At 49.7% G+C, this 24,390-nt stretch overlaps 1 protein-coding gene across 1 annotated transcript; it reads right to left on the bottom strand.

Moving 5' to 3' along the window:
• Positions 1-8,976: 8,976 nt before the first annotated feature.
• On the bottom strand, positions 8,977-23,757 carry STC2 (stanniocalcin 2). Its single transcript, XM_023218958.1, has 4 exons — positions 22,302-23,757; positions 20,125-20,267; positions 17,479-17,690; positions 8,977-12,484 (listed from the first exon to the last, which is right to left on the bottom strand). The coding sequence occupies exons 1-4, from the start codon at positions 22,450-22,452 to the stop codon at positions 12,082-12,084; spliced, it is 909 nt and encodes a 302-aa protein (XP_023074726.1). The 5' UTR covers positions 22,453-23,757; the 3' UTR covers positions 8,977-12,081.
• Between the last annotated feature and the right edge of the window lie 633 nt (positions 23,758-24,390).

The raw sequence follows: 24,390 nt of genomic DNA, 5'->3' as shown, positions 1-24,390 counted from the left end.
TGGCCAGAAGTGTTATGTAGTAGCTTCGGGGGAAACTGCCTAAAAAGACAGATGGTGTGTACTCTTTTTCATCTTTGTCCCTTCCATCTTCCATCCTGCTGACTGGAAGGTGGATTTGATGGCTGGAGCTGGAGCAGCCATATTGATCTAGAAGGTCATCTTGGAAATGGAGGCCATGCATGGTGTAGCAGTGAGAAAAAGGAGCTCAAGTCTTCTAGAAGTTTGTGGAGCAGCCCTGAGATGCCAAGCTCCAGCCTTTTGTCTGAGATAGAAATACATTTCTGTTTTGTTTTTTTTTTTTTGAGATGGAGTCTTACTCTGTCACCCAGGCTGGAATGCAATGGCATGATTTTGGCTCACTGCAACCTCTGCCTCCAGGTTCATGTGATTCTCCTGCCTCAGCCTCCCAAGTAGCTGGGATTACAGGCACCTGCCACCATACCCAACTAATTTTTGTATTTTCAGTACAGACGGGATTTCACCAAGTTGGCCAGGCTGGTCTCGAACTCCTGACCTTAGGTGATCCACCTGCCTTGGCCTCCCAAAGTGCTGGGATTACAAGAGTGAGCTACAATGCCCGGCCACATTTCTGTTTTAATTAAGGGATTTTGTTTTGAGTTCCAGTTTCTTTTTGCTAAAACTGATTCTAGCAGAACCAAGTTACACGTAGCTGTATCTTGCTCTACAGTTTCCCACCGCGGAGTCCTCTCCCAGAGGCAATCACTTGCTGCCCTTGAGCTGTCTCTTCTGATATTTCCCTCCAGATGTCTGAACAACAGAGCTCTGCTGCTACGTCTTGTTTATGTGTTTATTTTAGTTTAATGTTATCTATTGACATCTTCCTACAAAATACTGGGATTCAGCTCTCTGTTCACCCCCAATCCTCTGCTACTGCCTCCAAACACTGTCCTTCTGCTCCTCCTCCCAGTGCAGATGTCTGGCTGAATCCACATATAGTGCAATTGTCCCTTATTACACCCGTGTGGATATTGTTCACATCTGAGCTCAGTCCCTATACAGGGAGCGTTTTAAGATGACATTTTATTTTTGAAAATAACTCTTTACTTTGCATGGAATTAATAATGTATCTTTTGGGATGTGTCTAGTTCTCTTTTCTTTCAGTACTTTGTGGAGGAACAAATTACATGTAGGAAAATGTACAAATCTTCAGTGCACAGCTTAATGACTTTTACACATGATCTCCTGTGACACCTCCCCCAAGGCCAAGATATAGAACATTCCTGTCATCCCTGAGGGTTCCCTTGTGTCTCCGTCCAATTATTACCTACCTATGCTTTTCTCTCCAGATATAATCACTGTTTTGACTTCTATTCCTATAGATTAGTTTTCCTGTTTTTGAATCTCATATGAATAGACTCCTACTACATGTGTCCTTTTCTGCCTGGCTTCATAATGTCTTGAGATCCACAAGCTGTGGTGTGAATCAGCCATTCATTCCTTTTAATTGCTGAGTAATATTCTTTGGATGGAAACACCACACTCTGTTTATCCATCTCTTATTTGATGGGCATTTGGCTGGTTCCAGGTTTTGGCTATAATACTCTTGTACCAGTATCTTTGTGCACATAGGCACTCACTTTTCTGGATATTCCTGAGACTGGGATTGCTGGGCCATTGATGGGTCTATGTTTAACATTATAAGAAACTGCCAGCTGGGTGCGGTGCCTCAGCACTTTGGGAGGCTGAGGTGGGTGGATCACTTGAGGTCAGGAGTTCCAGACCAGCCTGGCCAACATGGTGAAACCCTGTCTCTACTAAAAACTAACCAGGCATGGTGGCACACACCTGTAATCCCAGCTGCTCAGGAGGCCGAGGCAGGAAAATCGCTTGAACCTGGGAGGTGGAGATTGCAGTAAGTCAAGATCTCCAGCCTGGGCAACAGAGCAAGACTCTGTCTCAAAAAAATAAAATTAAAAAAAAAACAAAAACAAAATAAAATAAAAAGAACTGCCAAAGAGTTTTCCAAAGCTGTTGTACCATTCATGCTCCTGCCGGTAGCAAATGAGAGTTCCAGTAGCTTCGCCGACTTGTAACATTTGGGCTTGTCTGTTATTCTTAATTTTATCTACTCTGCTGGGTGGATAGTGATTGTCATTGTGGTCTTAATTTCCATTTTCCTGATGACTAATGATATTGAGGCCCCTTCATGTGCTTATGGGCTGCTTGAACATCTTCATTTGTGAAATGCCTGTTCAAGCCTTTTGCTCATTTTTGGCTTCCTTAGTTATCTATGCCTAATTTAATCATAACTGACTTGTCCCCAAGCCGTCTGAGAGAACCATGCAATGATCACCTGCAGCCCCTCCTGTCCCCACCTCCCAATGGGGCTGGCCGCTGTCTCCACCACTGCGCATCTGCACGTTCTGGGACCTTGCCCTCTTTCCTGGGCTGGATCTCTGCTTCGCGAATCAGATCATGTCTTAGCCAGTGTACTCCTTCATTTTTGGTGGAGCACGGTCCCAGGAGCTCCATGCAAAAGGATACTTGAGAAGGAAATGTTTTGAGACCTTCCATGCCTGAAATACCTCTTGATAGTAGCCCACTTGATTGATGATCTGATTAGGTTTAGAATTATTTTCCCTCGGCAGGCTGAATCATTGAGCCTCTGCCTTTTGGCTTCCAAAGTTGCTGCTGAGAAGTCTGATGCCATACTGATTCTTGATCCTTATTATGTGACTTTTTCCCTGCTCTGGGAACCTTTTGGGATTTTTTTTTTGTCAGTAGGACTTTCAAAATTTCACAAGAATGTGTCTTGTTGGGAAACTTTTCATTGACTGCCTTGGGTTCTCTGCAGGCCTTTTATATCTGGAATCTCTTACCATTCAGTTCTGTACTATTTCTTAGATACTTTTCTCTCTACCATTTTCTCTGTTCCTTCATTCTAATGCTCTTACTACTTGGGTGTTAAATCTCCTAGACTGATCTTCTAACTTTCTTATCTTTTTCCTTCCATGGTCCATTTCTTTCTGAGAGATTTTCTCAAATGTATCTTCCAACTGTTTTATTGTATTTTTTATTTTTTCTCTTTTATTCTAATTTTCAGGAACTCTTGTTTGGTTTCCTGAATGTTCTTCTTTATATCCCCCTAAGAAATGGGATGACCATGAATAGCTTAGATACACCTGTGAATGTGGGCGGGAGGCCTACCAGGGCCAGGCTGGTGAAGCCCTTGAGTAAAGTGGACAGGGTAGGAGACAACAGGGAGTGCTGGGGACTGTGTCAAACTGGAATGTGGGCTCAGTATGGTAGATGTTTTCCTTCTTGAAAAGATGCTGGAAATTTGGATTTTTGTGGCTTGCACATGCTTGCAACGAACCTGGTGTTTAAAAAAATCAACATGTAAGTCAAACAAAACACACTTACAGGCGTTATTTAGCCTATGAGTCACCATTTTGTCACCCCCAGGTATGGACCCTACAGTGTGCAAATGAGTGTTCCGTTCCGTCTCTTTTTTATTTCTTACAACAACCCTGTGAAGCCTCTTGCCAGAGATCTTGTCATATGTAGAACCTGTCTCAAGAACTAAGCACAGTGTTCTGTTTCAAGGTTTTTTTTTTCTTTTTTTTCAAAAAAGCATTGACCTCAGGTAGCCATGGAGTGTGCTGCTCAGATCTCCCTGCTGTGAAGAATGAGGTTTGCTCACAGCTTCCAGCTGCCCCACTGTCAGGGCCCCTGACGGTGTCCCTGCTGAGCCACACTCTTCCCAGGCTGCTCCCAGCAGTGACTGAGCACACAGGGGTGCTGGAGCAGGACCTCCGCCTGTCCAGTACAGGCCTCATGCTTCACTCTGGGGCTCCCCATCATCCTGGCAGGGACTTTTGGGGCTGAACTGCTGTCCCACCCAGCCCTCCTTCTGCCCCTCTGTCCCTCGAAAAGTGTCAGAATGCACCACGGGCTGAGGCTTTTCCTACCCACACCTGTTCTTCACATGATCCTTTGCAGTGTTTCCCCTGTGTTTGATTCTGCCTCTGCTTCCTAGAGGACCCTAACGGGCACAGCTTTTGGGGCTCTAGGCTTGGAAATATAAGTATGGAGCTGGCTTTCCTCTTGACCTATCGTGTTTGTGTAGACAAGTGGTGGTTGGAAAAGGAATCTCAGGACATCCAAGGTTGGCAGTGGGGGCCTCAGAGGGCAACCGGCCCCAGTCCTTCTGCCCAGCTGCAGCCATTAGGAGGCTGGGGACCTCCCCACCAGGTGCTGGTGACCATCTGGAGGGGTCACAGGAATGGCTTCCTTTCTTGGAGGCACTGGGATGACCCAGGGGCTGGAGGGCCAGGAGCTCTCTGCTGGTTTGCTATTTTCTGTTGGAATGTGGGGAATACAGTTAGACTGCTTTCTCCTGAGGGCTGTGAGGAGGCTCCTACCCTGGCCCTGCTTTGAGACACTTGGGGCAGGGGAGTTTGATCTCCTTCCCGGGGGTCCTCTGTCACTTTGGTCATTGTGCTCCCAGCCATGCTGGCTTCCTGGTAATGTGAGTTTCCATGGCGTGGCATGCTAAGGAAGAGGTAGGAGCCCCGCATGAAGGCATGAAGCCGATGTTTGCTGAATGACCCTGGAGAGGGGAGGTCTGAGCAGTGCAGGCGGTGGCTTCTCTTTCTTCTCATATCTCAGTATTGTGCTTGCTGTCCATTGAATATTTCAAAATGACACCTTTGCAATCAGGGTCACCTGACCTTGGCTATTGAAAGGGATGGGGCTGTGGCAGCTTCTGGGGAGGGAGACTCCTTCCATCTCCCTCTCCTCACTGCCCCCCTGACAGTTCCCATGCACTTGATGGAGCAATGGGACCGCCCTTTCTGTCCTTGCCTTACTAGGTGAACGTGAGCCCAGGGCTTGCCTTTCCCCCAACTCATTTGCTGCAGACCTCGCCTGCACTTTTCAAGTTGGAAAGGAGGAGAAGTGTCTCTGCTGCCAGGTGGCTGTCACTGTTTCTCCTGCAGAGGTGGGCACGGGCCCCAACAGAGACCTGGGAGGGGAAGGCTTCTGAGAATGGTGAATCTGGCAAGCCCAGAGGACTGTCTTCATTTTCGTGGTGTTATTCTTGGCTAAGAAACCCAGGCGAGCTCTCTAGCTTTTTGAAAATTTGCCCCACTTACTCTGAGAAGGCATTTGGACCCTGTCCTGGGGCTCCATTTCGTTCCTTTGTGCCTTTCATCGTTTCACTTTTTAAAAATACATTTCTCTTCATTTCAGCTGAGTCATTTTCCTCCTCCTCCTCCTCCTTCTCTTCTTGACACTCCCGGGAGCCAGAAGGAGCCCTGTCCCAAATCCTTGGCTCCTACAGGCCAGATCTTTTCCAAATGTCAAACTCTTAGGAACCTTGGCACAGAGCAGAGTGGGCTCTGGCCCCAAATCTCTTTCCTCCCTCGTCTTTGTCAGGCTCTGTTTTCCTTTCTCAGTAAAGAGGTTTATTAATTAGCTTTTCTGTGAGTCCTTTGCCTTGAGGTTTTCAGAGGGAGCCCTGGCAGGAAGGGCCCTCTGCTCCCGGGCATGGGCCTTGGTGCTACCCGGTGGAGCTTGCCACATGGCGCTCCTGGTGGAACTCAGCCCGGGGCTGCTCAGGGTCCACTCACCTTGCTGGGGCAGGGGCTAGGACTCGCTCAGGGCTCCCACTTAGTTAGCCTCCAACCCCTCATGCCCACTTCAGGCAAAGTCCCACCCTGCGGGGCTGGCCCCTCTGTCAGGGCCCTTAGAGACCTGAGCCTGCCCCAGAAGGGACAGGACAGAGTAAAAAGCATGAGGCAGCTCATCCCGTCCGTGATCTTGGCTTTAGGCCACTGTCTTCTGAAACGGCCGGGAGAAGTAATCACCACCCTTTACGTGGCATGTCATAGTCTTCAAAGCATTTCCTAGGCTTTGTGACTTTTTATATAGCTTAAGTCAATTTTATCTTCAACTGCCCCCAACTCCCCTGAGGAAGGCAGGGTAGCTGTTAGTTTCCTTATTTTGTAGCTAAGGAAACAGACTTAGAAAATCGAACTGATTCGCCAAGGTCTCAGGCCAGTCCTGATTTTTTCAGTCATTATTTATATTTCTTTCTTATCCCCAAAGAGATTTACCTGGTGCAAGATGAGGAGGTGGCTGGATTGGTACCCCTGTTTATGTCTCCTGACTCCAAAATTACAGGTTTCCCAGTGTTTTTCAACTTTGACACCCTCTCACTGATTCTATGACATGTTGATCCCTTGTACAAGGATGCAAGGATATATTTGCTTTAGAAGTTAAAGTAAATTGAAACTTATCTGATTTGACATTTTGGCACCTTTTTAGACAAGAAGTTTCTTCCATTCATTTATTCACTCACACCGAGCAATGGCAGGGCTGCTGGGGATACAGGCAACAGTGTACAAAAAATGACATAGCCTCTGTCCTCATGGAGTTTAGAACCTGTGGTTCTTATAGTACCAAGGGTGAAAACAGCTTAGATTTGAAGAGTATGGTGTAAGATCCTCCAGCCTGTCTTGGGGAAAGCCAGTCACTATGGAAGAAGTGAGACTACCCCTGGATGGTCATGCTCTGACAGGCCGTGGGGACGAGATGCCACAATGGGGACTGCAGGAGAAGTGGGAAGGGAGAAGAGAGGAGGCCTGGAGCACTGAGGCACCATCCGGAGAAGGTCATCCTGGAAGTGGATCCTCCAGCCCCGGTTGCCCCAGCCGCCACCATGTGAAGAGTCTAACCACCCTTTCCAAATTTCTTACCTATAAAATTATGAGCAAAATAAAATAGTTGTTTTATACCTACTAAGCTTCAGGGGTAGTTTTGTTAAACATAGCAATAAACATCTGGGACAGAATTCTAGGGACTGATCATTCTTTCTGAACAAAGCCCTCTCTGGAGCCCTTAGCCCTTTGCAGAATGTTATTCATATCTCGGGGGACAAGCAGGTGGTCCCTGTCCTCTCTAGCATGCCACTGCTTTTTTACATGCACATTCCCCCTTAATTTTAAGAACTATAAAAATTCCTGGAAATTATCGAATGGAGAATGGAACCAGCTGATTCTCCTCATTACCTTGTGAACAATACCCTGCCTCTGAGAATTCCATGTAAGAGCTCTCCTTGTTTCTCCCAAGTTCTAGCTCACCCAGGCAGGCGTGATGTTCAATGGTGGCAAGGTGGTTACAGATTCTGAGGTGCCATGAGATCTGGGTTCATCTTGGTGTGGAGTCCATTTCATGCATAAGCCTCGGTTGGCTTTGTGACTTTTTTTTTTTCTGTACTCTTTGGGAAGTGACATTTTTTTGTTGTTCTTTTTGGGGAGTGATAAAAACTGAACTGCTTATGCAAGCAGCAACACGGGACTCCTTGCCCAAGGCTTCTATTGCTCTTTTCTTCTCTTCTCCACCCACAAAAAATAATTCACATAAAAACTGTTCTCTGGCCAGGGGTTGTCCCCTCTCAGCAGGGGGCTTTCTTTTTTGTTGACTTTAGAACTAGTTTGGTTTTCTGTGTCCAGATTTTGGGGTGCATAGATCCAGCTTCCTTTGGAAACTCTGTTTAAATCCCAGCATATTTGGAAGCTCTCTGACTTCTTCCTCCCACAGCCTAATAGTTCCAGAACAGTTGGATTGGAACAGCCCCGGGGTTTAGAGGGAGGCAGCTGCATTTCTGGACGCATTTGGGTGCATTTAACCCATGTGTTCACACTTGGGGTGCAAGAAGACAAGGCGGAGGGGTGCATTTGCATGCTGACTCTAGAGCTCACTAGCTTTGTGACTGGCTCCAGGCATATTAAATGTCATGAAGCCTCAGTTTCTTTATCTTTAAAATGGGTTTCAGAAATAATATCCCTAAAGCACCAGGCAAAGCATAGAGCACATGAGGGGTCCCTAGGAACCTGCAACTGTCCTGATGAGGGTGATGATGTTGTGAAGAGTTTGGAGGAGCCTGGCTTCTCATAAAGGTGATGGGGTGAGTTTAGTGAGGAAAGCTCCAGCTGCATGTTTCAGGAAAGCCAGATGCTCCCTAAATGCTTTGCCAGTGGTGCACAATAAGAACCTTATAAAAAATTATCCACATGCAAAGAAAAATGAGGAGGTTCCATGATTCTCCTGCTTTCCTTATCAGGACCAAAATTTGAGTCTTTGCTGAGAGCAAAGGTGAGAGCATTAACTTTTCTTTCCGTTTTGAAGCAGAACTCCTTGGAGGCCTGGAACTATAAATATAAGAGTATAATTATTCTTTCCCCAAGCCTCGTGTAAAATAGGAATAACACTGATGGGTTTAACTTAAAAATAAACTTAAAGTGGAGATTCTAGGCCTGAAGTCGGGGAAGGTGTGTGGGCATAGGCGTCCTGATCTGAGTTTGAGTTCAGACCCCACCCCACTCACTCGCCACACAGTTTGGGACAAGGCTGTACCTCAGTTTCTTCACCTGTAGAATGAGGATGATGCCTATTATTTGTGGGATGTAATGAGGATGACATAACGCATGCAAAATGCCTACTGTGGTGCCTGGCATGTAGTAGGTACACCAACAGCGGCACAAATTGCGTAAACCAGGGGCTCTAGCTCTGTTCTGCTGTTGTGAGCAAGCGCTGGGGAGGAGGCAGTGGGTTTCCGTGTGTGCCAGGCCACTCAGCTGTTAAACTGGTGGTGCCTGCTGCAGGCTCAGTCTGAGAGAAGGGGTGGCCAGGCCACAGGGCAGACTCAAAGGTGAGACCAGAGTGAGCCTTGAGGACCTCCCTAATGGGGTGTGGGGGTGGTACTTCCAGGCCGACTGCGTGAAATTTATTCTCCTTCTTGTCTGAGTGACTCAGGCAGGGGCTTGGACAGAGTCCCTCTGATGGAGGAGAAGCCCAGGGTGGACCTCTTCATCTGGCTTCTCTCCTTGTAGGCTGAACATCCACAGAAGCATAGAATTCTCTTGACATACAAGTCCACTTGCTCACAGCTGTGCCCCCGAGCATTGGACATCAATGACCCTGTCAGACAATGACGCTACTCACGTGGAAGCCATTTATTTAAAACTTTTATTAATGCTTGAAGAAAAATAATGCAATGTGACAATGTACAGGTCCTGTTGCCTAAATCCGTAACAGAAACAGATATTATGACTTAGCAAGCTCACGTGGTGCCAATTCTGAGATCAGACGGGGTTGTTCCTCCTTAGGAAGTGGCCACTGGAAGCATTGTTTTTCCATGCTGTTTCCGTGAAGCCTTTTACTTGGTTCAAGTTTAAATTTCTCCCTTTGTGTGTGTCTGACTATAGTTCTGGCCTGGTGTTTTCTATTTATTTAGTTTTAGATGTCAGCATTTTACTATACTTGGTCCTCTCATTTCAGAATAACAGGGCTATTTATTGATACAAAGGAGAGGTGTTCAGATCATCTTGTTAAGATGCAGAGCTCAAAATAAACACTAAATCTTTATTTGGAGATCCACATCCTTCCTCAAAGGAAGGCTCATGAGTAAATTTGTATGCAGTATAAAGCCCAAGTAGAGGGTGTATTTTTAATGACTACTTTGCCTACATTTTAGATTGTGCAAATGTCTCAATCAATGCTTACAGAAATTTGGACCTTCCTTGGTGTGGAGCAGAAGACCCTGAGCAATAAATACTATTGGATTTTTCCAGTAACATTAGGGATGGGATTGAAATGCTATCTACCTGACTTCTGAGAAGAAAACAAACCAGTGGCATGAAAAACATACAACAGAGATCAGTAAATGGGCTCAAATGAACACAGTAAGCAATCTTATGCCTTGGGGGAAAACACAGAGATAATAAATACAAATGACAAATATTTACAATAGAAGCAACAAATGGGACATCAGTAGGCGAACACATAAAACATTTACACGGAGGAAAATGGAAAAGTGATGCCTTTCACACATCCAGTCCAGGAGCTGGCGGACAAATGAACAGCTGACTCAGCAACGTGGGAGAATGTTATTGCTTTAGCTTTTGAGTGATGTCAGTAAAACAGTCAACGTGCCTGCCACGGTGGCTCACTGCAGGAGATGGCCACGGTTTACACTCGTTCCCATGGCAGAGCCTGACACACAGGTCCTCCTCCCCCCAAGGGCAGAGCTGGATTAAGTGCACCAGCTCTTCTGTTCTCTGCAGGCCCAGATCTTGCTGGGTGCTGGGGGGCCCGGTGGCGGGGGTTGGAGGTGGGTTTTCCTCCCCTCCCCCAACCAATGATTCTCCTCCACCCCGGCATGGATCAAGAAAGACTGGGATTGGATTTGGGTCATAGAAATACTAGCTGTGTTTTGGTTGAAGGCATTCCCCAGGAACAAGTCATTTTAGAGCAGATACACTTAGTTTCTTGGTGTCTGGCTTCAGATTGCCTTGAGGAAGAGGTGATGAGTTGACAGTTAAGGATGCATATGCTTTTTGGCCCACTCACTAGAACAGAGATCAGTAAACTGTGTCCTGTGAGTGAAATTCAGCTGGGGGCCGTTAAATAAATCTTCCTGGAAGGGAGCCAAGCCCTCTCGTTTATGTGTTGTCTGTGGCTGCTTTTGTGCTAGGACGGCAGAGTTGAGTATGGCTCGCCAAACTGAAAGTACTGGATTCACTATCTGGCCCTTTGCAGACAATGTTTGCCGACCCCTGCTCCAGAAGAGCCCAGCCCAGAATACCAGGCCACTCCCTACAATACCAGCTCCTGCTTGAGAAAGGATAGGCTTTAATTTGATGGCCTATTAGGAAGAAAAGGCCTATTTAGGTGATGTTTTAAATAACCCAAGAAACCCACTGCTGAGACTTTAAATGAAAATCCTCACTCTTCCTTTCCTCGTATTTTTATTTCTGTCTCTTCTCTCTGCCTTTATTTGTCCCCTTGGACTCCTCTCCTTGTTGCTAAATTTCCAATTAGGATCTGGAAAATCCTGTTCCTTAGAGATTTTCAGCAGTCTCCTCGATTTTATGTAAAAGGTCAGCATTTCCTGATGGGAATTACTAAGTAGTCTTCATTCTCTTCTTTCCTTTCCCATCCTCTCACATGGAGAAGCCAGGTTTCCAGCTGGGCCTCCTGGAATCGCCAGGACGCAGCTTTACCAATCTTGGCTGAGGGTCAAGGTGAGATAACAAAACCCTAAGGGAAATTTGTCAACTGTACTCCCGATGTGTGCATTTTCCTCTGGGTGGAAGGTTTCCCCCAAGTGGGCAGGAGTGCGTGTCAGGCAGTCAGATGTATGGCTATGTCGCTGTCTGATAGCTTTCAAAATAGAACTTAACAAACAAACAAACAAAAATCAGCCTCAAAGGATGGGCTGGTTTTTTTTTTTTTTTTTAAACCCCTTTGAGCTGGTTTTAATGACCCAGTTGCTTTGTTTGAAAGCCATTTATTTAGACGACAGATATGTAGATATAACTGGATAAATAAAAAAGTGAAATCGAGATTTGAAGCAGTGGTTAAAATATAAACTCACAGGGGCCACTCCCTTGGACAGTGTCCCCCCCAGCCCAGACAGAACAATGGCTCAGAAATTACACATAGAAATGACACTCCTCCCCCCACCCCCGCCAAGAGCTCTGAACCTCAAGGTCCCACACAAGAAACTGAATTTCAGTTTGGCACCAAGCACCCCCTCGGCCCTGCCTCCTCTCCACCCTTCTCCTGCATTCTAAGCGATATTTATTTTTACATTCACTCCTGTCCTGGAATCCAGCCGCCCTGACTTCCGTGGAGACAGCACCAGACGCTGCTGCACCAGAAGCTTCGGGGCGGGGCCCAGCACCCACTGTGTGGCCCAGCTCCGGGGGCCCTGCCTTACCCTGCCCCTCCCTGGTTCACCTCCCCCACAACAGAGCGGCCGACACCCACTGGCTCCACAGATGGAAAGAAGACAAAGGTACAAGGATAACGCAGGCGCGCTCCCTTGAGTACGTGTAAGTGCAGAGTTCACCAGGTACCCCCGAGACCCCACGGCCCCAGGGGTCTCCATCTCACCTGTCCGTTCCGCGAACACACACCTCGATGAAGTCCACAGTCCCCACAGAATCCTGTGTGTGACATCCCCCCTCTGTAATGGTAAATGTTTTGGAATGTCCATAGATAAGAAAATGGACGGCGTGGAGGAAAGATTTCGCGGCCTGGCCTTTCATTTCACCTCCGGATATCGGAATACTCAGACTGTTCATCCTCCCACTCGCTGCTTCCGGAAGGTCCCTGAGCCCCAAGGCCCCCGACTCTGCCCCGGGCATGGGCGTTTGGGTGGCTCTTGCTACCTCGCTCACCCTTGGCACCTCGGCCAGTCTCCCTACTGCTGGGTTCTGGCAGGTGATGTCCTGCTTCCCCATGGTGGGCCCTGGAGAGCTTGGCTCTGTCCACCTGGGGCTGGCGCTCAGGGGCCGCGGTGGGAGGCCTCTGGATGGCTGAGGTGCAGAAGCTCAAGATGGAGCACAGGCTTCCCCAGTTCTGCTCACACTGAACCTGCACGCTGTGGGTGATGGCCTCCTTCACCTCCTCCCCACAGGTCAGCAGCAAGTTCACGAGGTCCACGTAGGGTCTAAAGATTGAAAGCAAAGAGAGAGAGAGAGAGGCTGGGAATGGAGCAAGTCCCAAATGGACCACAGAGGGTAGGGGCAGTGCTGGGAAGGAGGCATGCCAGTGCTTGGCTTGGGTTCGATGGAAGGTCTCTCTCAAATGACTTCAAGCCTTTTCTCATAGTCTATGGAGTACTGGCCTCAACCAACACTTATTGGGTGGCCATTGTGTCCCAGACTCATGGGTGCATAGAGTAAGAGCTTATGGCTCTTAGGATGAGAGCTTAGGACCCTAAAAGGAAGACCCTCTGGGGAAGGTGAGAAATCTAGGCGGCTGCGGGAATAATGGCAGGAGAGCTCTGGGTGCCTTTAGGACCCAGAACTAGGTGAGTTTCAGCTAGAGTGGAGATGGCTCTGGGGTCCAGTGGAATCATAATTAGGCAAATGGTGCGGGGCCTTACATAGACTCCCAAACAGAAGATTCTTTTTGGTAGGGAAGAGGAAACCATGAAGGTTTAGGGCCATGTGCCCTCTGTGAGAAGCTGCCAAGAAACCATTTTCTCCATGTTTGTGTTTGCCCCGGGTTTAGGCTCAAGATGAAGAAGGGTGTTTTTGGAAGTTATCGGATGCATTTCCTCTGCATCTGGAGGAGTATGGAAGAGCTGAAGTGGGAGGGAGGAAGACCGCCTGCCTGGGACGTCATTGCCCGCGCATGCAGTGACTCCCTCTCTCAGTAGCAGAGGCTGCAGAGTAGCTGTGGCCATCTACGCATCTTTATTCTTTCAGTCTGGGCTTCCTTAGATTGGAGTTGAAGGCTGGCGGTCAGGGGACCCTGTGTTTGGATTGAGAGACAGCTCGCTGTGCAACGAACTCGCCTAGTTCTGGAGGGCAGAGCCAGTTGCTCAGGCCATTCCGGTTGCCTTGGGCTGTTCTTTAGGAAAACTGCTGGAAGAATTTACTCCAGGGGGTGGACAAGGTGTGCAGAAGGCAGGAGCATCTGCTTTTTATATTTACGGGTCCATCTGATAAGGAGTGTCCCCCCAGCAATGGGCTCTCATGGGTCACTCACTCAGCTTTTATTTTAACCTCTCACTGGCCTTTAAAACCCTCCAAGGGGGGTATAGAATGTTTCACATGGCTAACCAGCATTCCTAGGCAGTCCTCGCTGGCAAAGTTTCTGACTTATCTGACCATAAGCATTGCAGCTCTGGGCCATCACCTTGAGCAGGGAAGTCACTCTGGAATGTGAGGTCATTCACAACAAGGAGCAACCTGGTTTGTCCTCCCTAAGTCTGGGCCACCAGAGAGGCTGCGTTACAGCCCATGGAGCCTTTTCTTTGCAAGCTGGCAGCTGTTGCTATGTGGAAAGAGCAGACGGTATTTTGAGATGTGTGAAGTAGTTTACTGCATTTTTATTAATTAGTCCTCAAGTTGGAATTGAGTGAACTGTCCTCATCTCATGGATGTAAAAACTGAGAAGAGCAGGGAGAAGGTGGCTTTTGGAAGCTTCTGGGCTTCAGGGACCAGGGCTTGGCTGAGAGCAGAGCAGAGAGGAGGAATGCTCTGGCTGATTGATAGAGATCAAGCTGCTGTTTAGGGCCAGTTTGATGACTTTGGAGTCAGTAAGTCTGTGCATGATCGCTGGGCAAAGGGCTGTAAACCCTCTAAGGCAGGCCCTTGACAATGCAAGACAACCTAACACTGTCTCCTCGGACTGCCCTGAGGTGGGTATGCAGGAGGCAATATGAGGGAAATGCTCCACGAGTGCTTGTTGCCTTCTATTTTTTGAAAACTAGAAGCTGCCTCCGGAGCTCAAGTTCACTGAGTGTGTCTGCTAAAGCAGCAACGGGATTTTAGCACCTGACTGTGCCTGCCACGGCACCAGGGCTAGATGAGCACACTGCAGGGGTGAGTGTCTGTCTTTCTGAGATACTAACTGGATGCTGTCTTCAAGCTTCTTGCTCCAGATTAAGGGGAGGGCTGTCTTGGGGATATACAGACTGTCTCTCTTTCGCCTTCTCTGCCAGTGTGTTCTGTCTGCCAGATGAGCCCCCAGAAGCCCAAGGTGGATCTGGATCCGAGAAGCCTGGGCGAGCCCGTGCTCTCCTCTGCCCTTGGCCCTCTTTCTCTCCAGGAGGAAGCTGTGAACTGCGGGGAGGGGTGTGTGTGCCGAACCAAGTTAATCTAAGCCGTGTTCCGAGCTGGCATGGTGCCTTCTCAGGCTGCAAGCTCAGCCCGTGTCTAATGACAAAGTCCAGCTCGTTCAACTGGGTGTCAGCAAGGCTAAAGGATTTTAAAAAATACTTGGAGGGGGATGTGCCTGGAGCCTGCCAGCACCCAGCAACACGGGGAGTGGGGGTCAAGCCAGGCTGGCTGCAGCTAGGGGGAGACAGATGCTATGCAGAAAGTGGGGCGGGCAGGAAGGGGTGAGGGGAGCAGAGAGGAAGAGCTTAAAAAGAGCAGCATTAATTGGGGGTGAGTGTTCTGGTGTGGATGGGGGTTGGGTTGAAGAATGGGGTGGTGCAGATTCTGGGGTGACTGTGATTTCCTCATCTCTAAAGTGAAAAGCAAATTCAGTTCTCTTTTTTTTATTTTTTTGACCAATACCACACATTCGGAAATGACCTTCTTGATATTTGGGGACTGATAAGATACTTTAATCAGTTAAGATGCTTGAAAATAAACAAAACTAAAAAGCAGGCAGTTCAGCTAGAAGTATAAGTCGATGCACTGCCACATCATGGCTTCAGAAGGAAAGGTAATGGGGGCTTTTGGGAAGCTGGAGTTAGTGGAGACCCCTGCCTAGAGATGACTTAGGGGGAAGCAAGAGGAACAGCATGTGACCAGGCTTCTTATATGGGCTGCCTGCATTTCCAGAGCAGGCTGGGGTAGGGGGTCATAGGCTCATTCTGAATGGTGTGAGGAGACCATGGCCCCGAGGGCCACATTCCCAAGAAGGAGACACTAGAAGAAGGCTTTACCTTCTACTTAATTAAGGGGAGGGGGCGGGACTTCCAACCTTCTGTTTTCCCAAAGAATACTTTTCTCCAAGAAAGATAGTCTTCCTGTGCTTCAGGCATGCATTATAGCCTTATAAACTAGGAATGGACCCCATCACCCACCCATTCCTGAGGCCAGCAAACTCTCTCTAATGGGGGCAGGGCTGGAGGCGAGTGAAGCTCATGGCATTTCCTAGCCATGGGGCATTTGTCTCTTCCAGAGGCACCTGAAGGAAGGGAATTTTAGAGTGTTTTCCTTGTGTAATGGGGATATATTTGATAAAAGGACAAGAAGCCCACCACATGTGGGGAGCTGTGAGACCTTTCAGGTCTAGCAGGGAGAGTATAGGCTGGGAGCGAGTTTGAAGACTGTTCCTGACGACTGGCTAGAGTCATGTATATCAGCAATTCCGAAGCTTAAAAGCAGGAATCAAACCTCAGTGTGAGTTCTCTAACGTCTTAGCTTCACTTTCCTCCTCTTGGGCATAGTAATTTCTATCTTGTAGCATCTTTGGGGAAGATAAATGAGATAACCCATGTAAAGGCCCTGGCCAAGGGCCTAGCACATTAAAAAAAAAAAAAAAAAAAAAAAGACAGCTATCATTGTTGATGATGCTGTGGCTGCTACTGTTCCCTTACAAATATTTGAAGGATAAAAAATATTTTGTAAGGCATTAGCCTAATTCAAGGAAAATACAATATTAATTTGCTTTTGGCAAGAGCTTCCTGCAGAGTTTCGCCATGAATTGTATGATTCTAACACTGTACCAAGGGTGTTGCAAGATGCCTATGACCTTACAACCAACACTGTACCGGGGTGTTGCAAGATGCCTATGACCTTACAACCAAGTGGAAAGAGACAGGAGGTGGTTGCTGTTCTCTGTCATCTGAGTAGTGTTGCGGGGTAGGGACATAACTGGAAGAAGGTTGTGGCACAAACTGAGGATCAAGAGTTCATAAAATTATACTGATTTGGCTCAATGAGTCACCATGGAGAGACCAACAGTGCCATCAAACTGGTAATGACTTGTACGAAACTGCTTGGCTAGTGGCTTTCTTTCTGCCCTGTGTCTCTGAGGAAAGTGCCATTGTCAATATTAAAAAAAAATTCATCTTTAGGGGCTCCTGGCCCTGCCTCATGTTAGGAACAATTGTGTACCAACGTGCTTTACCATGCTGCAAAATTTAGCATCCTATAGCGGAAATATTTTGTAAGGAATGATGCATCCTGATTTTATCATTGAATTTCAAGTATTGGAATAAGTAAGTTCACATTTCCTTGTTTTGGCATAAAAGCGTTTAGCTGATTAAAGTTTTTGGCATTTGTTTTGCATTTTTCTGAGAGGGCACTAACGTATTAGAGAAGGTGAACTCAACCTTCTAAGGGAAAGGAAACTTAAGGAGGCAGGAAAAGCATCTATAGCTCTGTTTTCGGCATTTGAGAGTATAGGTTCTGGAGCCAGACTGCTCAGCAGACTGGAGCCAGGTCCCAAGCCTGGCTTTGCCTGTCACCAGCTGTGTGAGCTTCGCCTTAGTGAGTCTCAGTTTTCTCATCTGTCAAATGGAGGTGACAAAGGCTGTTGTGAGGATCAAGTGAAAAATTCACAAGGAGCTCTTAGCCCAGTGCCTGGCACTTGGTAAATATTCAACCAATGTTATTAGCAATCTGCTGTCAGTAAGGACACCTCTACAGCTACTCAGAATATTCTGAGAGCTAGTGGGTTCTTGGCTAAGGGGAAGATGAAGAGCATTTCTGAATTGACACATTTCATTCTTAGTAAAACGATTTCCATTTCTGTTGCTTGTAATTTTGAGACTGATGAAGGAATTCTCTCTTTTCCTGAAAGCCAGCAGGAAAGGGGCCTTTTAGGAGAGTCAGGGTAGCTTTCTGAAGTAAATGGAAACCTCCATTTGACAGGCATTCAACCTCTAGAAGCAACGCGGCTCTCCTCCCATACACCTTGCCGTCCTTGGTGGGTGGCCCTTCCACCCCAGGCCCTCTGTGGGGCAGTACTCACTCGTGCAGCAGCAAGTCCTTGAAATGGATCATCTCCACTATGACCCGGGTGTTCTCCTGGGCAGCCGCGCACAGGTCGTGCTTGAGGTAGCATTCCCGCTGCAACTGGAACACCATTTCCCTGATGGCCGGGCACTTCCGGCTTATGCAGCCGAACCTGTGCCGCAGAGCATGGGCCTTACATTTCAAGGCGTCTTTGATGAATGACTTGCCCTGAGAACACACAGGCAGGGGAAGGGAGAGGGGGCAGAAAGCAGGAGACCTCATTACATGCTTGGACATTTCAGCCCTTCTTGGGCTTACACAGGATATTCCTGACATCAGAACCCCAAGGCCCCACCAGAGACGGATGTCTTCCCAGATGACAGGCAATGCCACATCAGGAGACATGTCCAGAGTGACATGACACCCCCAGCACTTGGCAACAAGGGATGTTCATTCTGTAGACTAACACATCTTCCTCCTTCCTCCCCAGCTACTCTGTGAGTTTCCCTCCAACGGGGGCTTCCGTGGCTATGTGTCTCCCAGGTAGCCCCATGCTGGTTGTTTGGTGACAACTTTTCTGGAACACAAACGGAATTTGGCCAGACACAAATCCATAAATCCTTCACGATACTCACAAGCAGTTTCCCCTAGGTGGAAGGTGCCTACATGTCCAAATCTCACACTTTTCCTTTCTCTATTGATTCCAGGGGCGACACCAATATTGACTGCTGACTGTGCCTCCCTTTCTGCCTCAGTGCCTCCCACGCCCCAAATCCATACCCTTGTCTCCTCCTACCCTACCAGGAAGAGCGTTCTTTTCCTTTTTGAAAATGACTCTACTCCTTTAAACTGTTCGGATTATTGCCTCTAAAAGGCCGGCCTGGCACCCTGCCTGGCAGCATCTGGAGTCTGAACTGCCGCACTGGCGGCCCCTCCCCCACACTCCCTGCCTCCGAGTGGCGAAGGCAGCCAGGCATACATCTGGCCTGCAGTTCTCTTTCCTGGCAACCCCGTTTGATTGTGCTTATCCTAGAAAGGAGACAGCTGTTGGGGGTTTGGAGGCAAGCTCGGTGCTGCTCCCTTATCAACCTCCCGCGGCCCAGAGGCATTGTGGGATGCCTACCCAGGAATCCCCACACCCCACATTACTATAGAAACGAGCTGTCGTCGGAGAGGTCACCCCTCTGTTTTTAGACAGACCCGGAAGTCACTGAGTTGAGAAAGTAAATGGGTTTAGGTTGGAAGTGGGAAGCCAGCCAGCACATTTATTTTGGTTCTCTCTTTAGCAGCCATAGAAATGTCTACAGATAGCATCGGATCTCTGAAAAACCATGTGGCCTGAGCACCCTCCCCGTGGCCCCCTCTCTTTTGACTCTCTAGCCAGAGCCAAACGGAATGGAGGGCAGGGTGTGCCCGTTTATTAAGCAGTTATGTGCTGAGCATTGACTTGAAAGGGATGCCTCTAACTTGAGAACATATTCCTGTTGGTTGAGAAAAAAAGAGGAAGATGAATTGATGTGAGGGCTGTGGCAATCTGTTCTTGGTATTCTTCCCCGCCATCCTGTGGGATTGCCCTTAAATACACGTCTTTCCTCCGGATTTCCTATTACGTTTCCTAATTCCCGTTAATCCAGAGTGATGCTTTATTAGGGAGCCTCAAGGAGTTCAAAGTTCTACCTCTTTCCTTCCCTGGTTTCAGTTTCCCCTCTGGCCACTGCACATCCTCTGCAGTTTAGGCTGCCTGCCCCGTCATCACCTCCCTTCCTTGTTCCCAGGCACTGCTTTGTCAGGCTCACTACTGTATGTCAGTGGATGGGGACTGGTGACATCCATAAATCTCACCTAAACTGATGGCCACCTCCAAATGTTAGCATTGCTCTCCAATGAACCAGGAGAGAGGTTTCTGAGATATAGTAACAGGGCATTTCAACAGGGCATATAAGTGGCCAGGGAGAACACGAAGAAGGTGAGTCTGAAGCCACATGCCATCTAAAAATGAATTTGCGTTGTTGGCACTGGAGCCATAGGTGGCTTGTTGTGTTCCTGCCTTGCCCTGAGCAGCAACTCCACATTGCCCTTGGGACCCTGGGATAACCGAAGTGGGTCAGGCCCTGACTATATTTATTATATAGAGCAAAAGGAAAGTGTGGAATTGAAGGACTCGATCAGGGTTTTGACCTGACAGGTTGGGAGAGAAGGATCTGCTACTCAGGAGGAATAGAAGTCTGCTCTTTCGGAGGTCCTGAGTTATATGGGTTGCCTGCACACACACCACATGATGGATTTCTACACACTTTGTGTCTCATTTCCCTAGTAGGTGAAAATGGCTTCTGAAATGTATAACTGGGGGTTCTTGCTCCTACCTCTCATGCAATGGGCTTTGGAGACTGAGTTCTGGGTGGCCAGACACAGCGTGTCCCCTTACAAGGTGTTTATGATTTATTAAGACATTGGTCTCCAGTCCACCCTGCCTGTGTAGACACAGCTTATGAGTGCAGAGGGGAGACACTGGAATAATGTTTTATACCTAGACTGTTGCTTGCAAGCACTAAAACACACCACAAGGAACAGCAAAGGAAGTTGGTTAACAAGGCTTTCCAATGAACATTTCAATCATGTACGCTCACCCCAAACATTCTTCATGCTCTGGATGGATTTTTACCTGGGCATCAAATTTTCCAGCGTTGTGCAGAAAAGTCATGCAAATCCCATGTAAGCCCCGAATCTCACAAGAATTGTTCTCGAAACATTCAAACACGCCACACCCCACATCGCCAGCGTTGACCAAACAGTGCTGGATCTCCGCTAAAAGGAAAATCACATACAAATATATACAAAACTCTAACCCATGCTGGGCAATGCAGAGAGGTCGTTTGAAATAAAAGTTAGTAACAACTCAAGGAAAATTTAAGGAGGAAAAAAGAGTTAGTAATGACTATTTCAAGACCTAAAAAGCCTGGGAAACAAAATTTCCTCCTTTAATCTACTCATGAAAAATATCTCTATTTGTAAATATTTGTAGAAAAGAGCCGAAAATTACAAAAATTACAACCAGAAGGCTGGTCTGAGCATTCCTCCTTTTCATCCTTTCCATTTTATTAAAGTATTTGTGGCAATACTTAGTTTGAGAGCAAAATATATTTCAGCTTTTTAAACCTACAGACAAAAATAAAATTTTGAGTCGAAGACTGTACTTCATCAATGAAGTACCCTTCTCTACTTGATCTGTAGAAGTTACTGCTATTAAATTACAGCCATTTGCTTCCTGACACCCAAATGACAGCATCTAAAAAGCAGTTTCAATTCAGCTTTATGATTCAACACCTAAAAATCAAAACAAAATTCCTATTAAGGCAGTGCCTCCCAACCCTTCGCATTAAAATACCAGCTAGGGAAGCTGCGGTTGGCCAGCAGGCTTAGGAGTGGAGTCAGATGGGGGCAAGCCTTCAGAAACGCCACTATCCGCGGTTGCAGGCTCCTTTTAATTAGGGATGGGGTGAGGTATATCACCCAATCCCCTAGAATTCCCTCTGCCCCGGAGGGAGCTTGCAGCTCTTCACCGAAGGTGGCCCCCATTCCTCTCTCGGAAAGGGCAGACGGAGGGAGTTAACTGTCAGGCTGCAGCGTGCAAAGAAAGCCTCTTCCCTCCCTTCCCACTACCCAAGTCTCTGATTTAAACCAACCACAAAATTACATCAGAAAAGTATATTTTGGAAGAAGGGCGGGGTCGGAGCAGATAATCCGCATCAGATTAAATCCAGCGAGAGAATGAGGGGCGTTTATTGTTGAGGGTCCCCAATCACCGAGAATCACGTTCAGTTCTCAGAGGAAGCGCCAGAGGAGGGGGAGGGTGGGCGAGGGTCTCGGGGTAGTGGGGGTGCCGGCCCCAGCATGTGGAGGTGACAGGCTCCGTAAGACCCCACGTGCCGCCGGGGCAGGACCGCGCAGGGCGGCGATTCACTCACTTGGGGCGTCCCTAATGGGCACTCGTGCATTCTTGCTCGTGCGGTGAGCGCACGCACGCCGCCGCGTTCACACGGCCCCCCAAAGTCGGGGGAGGGGTCGTGGAGCGAAGGAGCTGTAGGCAGATTTTCTTTCTCTTTCCGAGCTGGGAAAAGGGCCAGCCCCGTGCCCTGCACGCCTGGCTCTGCTTTGTAGCTTGCTGGTGAGCCAAGAGCCGGTCGAGCAGAGGAGGCGCAAGGTTCGGGTCATGTCACCATTTCTTGGCTTGCTGACCTGGCCAGGAGCTGGGGATGGCGGCAGCACCGCGGAGGTACGCTTTGCGCCGCCCCCACGCTCCCTTCGGAAGGCAGTGCCCCCGGGGGGAAAGTTCGCAGTGCCATCTGTCTCGCCGGCAAAGTTCTGGGATGTCGGGCATCTTTTGAGGAGGGGGAAGACGCGGCACTCTTACTGAGGCCGTCAGGCTGGGAAGAGAAGTTCTCCGGGTGCAGGGCGCAGCCCAGCTCCGGGGACCCTCTGTGCCTCCCGCGTGCCGGCCGGGATGAAGCGCGCTTTGCACCGGACCCTGGACTCGGGGGCGGGGGATGGCGCTGCCAGCGTCAGACGCTGCCTCATTTCCCCTAGACCCTGGGGAGGACAGCAACAAGTCCTGCCCCAGCCATTTCATCACCCTTGCTAGCACGTGCGGATTCCGGGCGCTCGGAGGCCGGCGCGGACCTCGCCTTGCCTCGCGCTTCCCTTTGCACGTCCCGTGCCATCCCAAGAGTTTGCGTGGCCGTGGGTGGGCGCCTGGCTCCCGGCGAAACGCCTGGGGCGCGCCGCGTGGGTGCACGGTGTCCTCTCCCAGTAGCTCCCGGTTGCGGGGGCACATGCACTTACCTGTATTCTGCAGGGACAGGCGGCCTTTCTGCTGGGAGCTCCTGTCTTGGGGACCCTCGGGTGGGTTGGTGGCGTCGGTCCCCCGCGCCGGGTCAAAGGTGGCCAACACCAAAGCCAGGGTCATGAAGTGGCCCAGCCGTTCGGCACACATGGTTCTTGGTATTAACCTCCCGCCAGGAGACCTGAATCCTTTGTGCTCCCCTCCTCCTCCTCCTCTTCCTCCTTCGCCGCTTCCCCTCCTCCTCCCACTCTTCCTCTTTGCTCGCCTTTTCCCTCCTCCTCGCGGCCGCGGCTCGGATAGAGGTTACCCAGCGCCCTCCCGTAGCTCTCCGGAGAGCATGTGACCAGGCCGTTAGCAGCGCCGCGAGTGCCCGGCAATGGCAGGGATGGTGCCTCAAATATCCCTGGAAGCTCTGGTGTCACTTGAATGAAGGAGTCGAGCAGGTGTTGTCCCGGCGGCTGGACCAATCCGAGACCCCGGCCCTTTTGACAACACGGCCGGGAGGCGGAGCCTGCGCTCAACTACTACAGGAGGAAGCCAAGCTCCGCTGGGAGCGCCGGACAAAGTTGCCGACCTGGCGGCGGCCACGCGTTTGCGTGCGTGTGTATGAATGTGTGTGAGCGCGGCCGGAGATGCGTGCGTGTGCGAGTGCTCCAGGGCAATGGTCAAAAGGACTGTAGAAATATAAACGCGAATCCAAGCTCCAGTTGCTGTTAAAGGGGGACGGTCTGCTTTGGGACAGAGTCCCTCGGGCCCCTGGCTCGCGTCACACCCGCATCGGGTTGGGAAAGTTTCCTCTTTCCGCCTTTTGGAATTCAGTGAGATTCTCAGCCCAGAGGACTTAATAAATTGAAGCAGTTTCCCGGGCACAATGATGCTGTGGGCCAACTGAGCACACATGGGAATTCCTGGCCTTGTGACACTTTGCATTAAAAAGAACCCCACGACTGAAGATAGGAGGAGAAGTACTAGATACAGTATTTGGTCTGAGCAACTGCCCTATCTTCCCGCTTTGGTGGGCCGTGCAACACCTGGAGTGTCGTTTCTCGTCCTTCCCCTGATCCAGACGCATTCCAGGCTGGGCTGCAGGGATCCAGGTGACAGTCGGGACTTGCATCATTTCCAGGAGGGTGGCAGGGAGGCCCAAGGCAGCCCTGAGTCAGCCCGCCGCGGAGCATCGCGTGCCGGGAGGCCAGAGCTTGAAAGACAACTTTAGGCGTCTCCAAACACACTCCTGCATTTTCTCAAAGCGCTGCTCGCCACCCCACTCTGGGTTCCCTTTTACTCTCCAGTCATCCGATGGAAGTGGTGAGAACAAAAACAAAGACAAAAAAGCTAAATCCGGGGAAGTTATCTCCATCTCCTCCCTTTTCTTGTTCGGCCCCCTCCCCAAGAACCGCCGGGTGGGGATAGCCCGGGCTACTTTCTCCCCCGGCCCGCGGAGGGAAGGAGAAAGTTGGGCGCCGCTTGGAGCGCCTCTTCCCCTGCTATGTGTGTACGTGTGCACGCTCACGTCTCCCCCGCGCCGGGGCCTGGGACAGGAACTGCTCTCGGTCCGGTCACCCCACGGCGCAGCTCGGGGGGCTCTCAGGGCTGAGGGAGGGCGGGGACAGGAGCGCCGCGACCGAGCGCCCCCGGGCACGCACCCGGCGTTGGCGCGCACTCGCCCCTCCCCTCGTCCCCACCCTCCTGCAGGAGAACAGGTGAGCCCGGGTACCAGCTCTCCATCCCCCACCCCCACCCCGCGCCCCGCCTGCGCCCTCTGCGGTAATGCGCCTGGGAAGTTTCATCACCCACTGCCCAGGCGACGCGGCCCTGGGTCTCCGCGGCGGGGCGCACTGCCCGCCTGGTTGGGGCCGCCATGTGACACAGCTGGGGGAGGGGCTGCGGAGACACGCGGGCAGGTTATCTTTTGGCTGGCCCTTGACTTCCAAAGCTTTCCTTTCCTGTGTCCCGGCTGCACGCGGGCGTGGGGAAGGCGGAAGCGGGGTGCCAGGATGACCACCGCTGGCCGCAGCTGTCCGGCGTGTCGAGCTCTCCTGAGTCGGAAGGAAGGAGAGAAGGGGGTGGGGAGGGCATCTTCAGAGT

Source organism: Piliocolobus tephrosceles, chromosome 4 (genome assembly GCF_002776525.5).
Source record: "Piliocolobus tephrosceles isolate RC106 chromosome 4, ASM277652v3, whole genome shotgun sequence".
NCBI classification, from domain to species: Eukaryota; Metazoa; Chordata; class Mammalia; order Primates; family Cercopithecidae; genus Piliocolobus; species Piliocolobus tephrosceles.
This window is presented reverse-complemented; position numbering and strand designations above follow the sequence as displayed.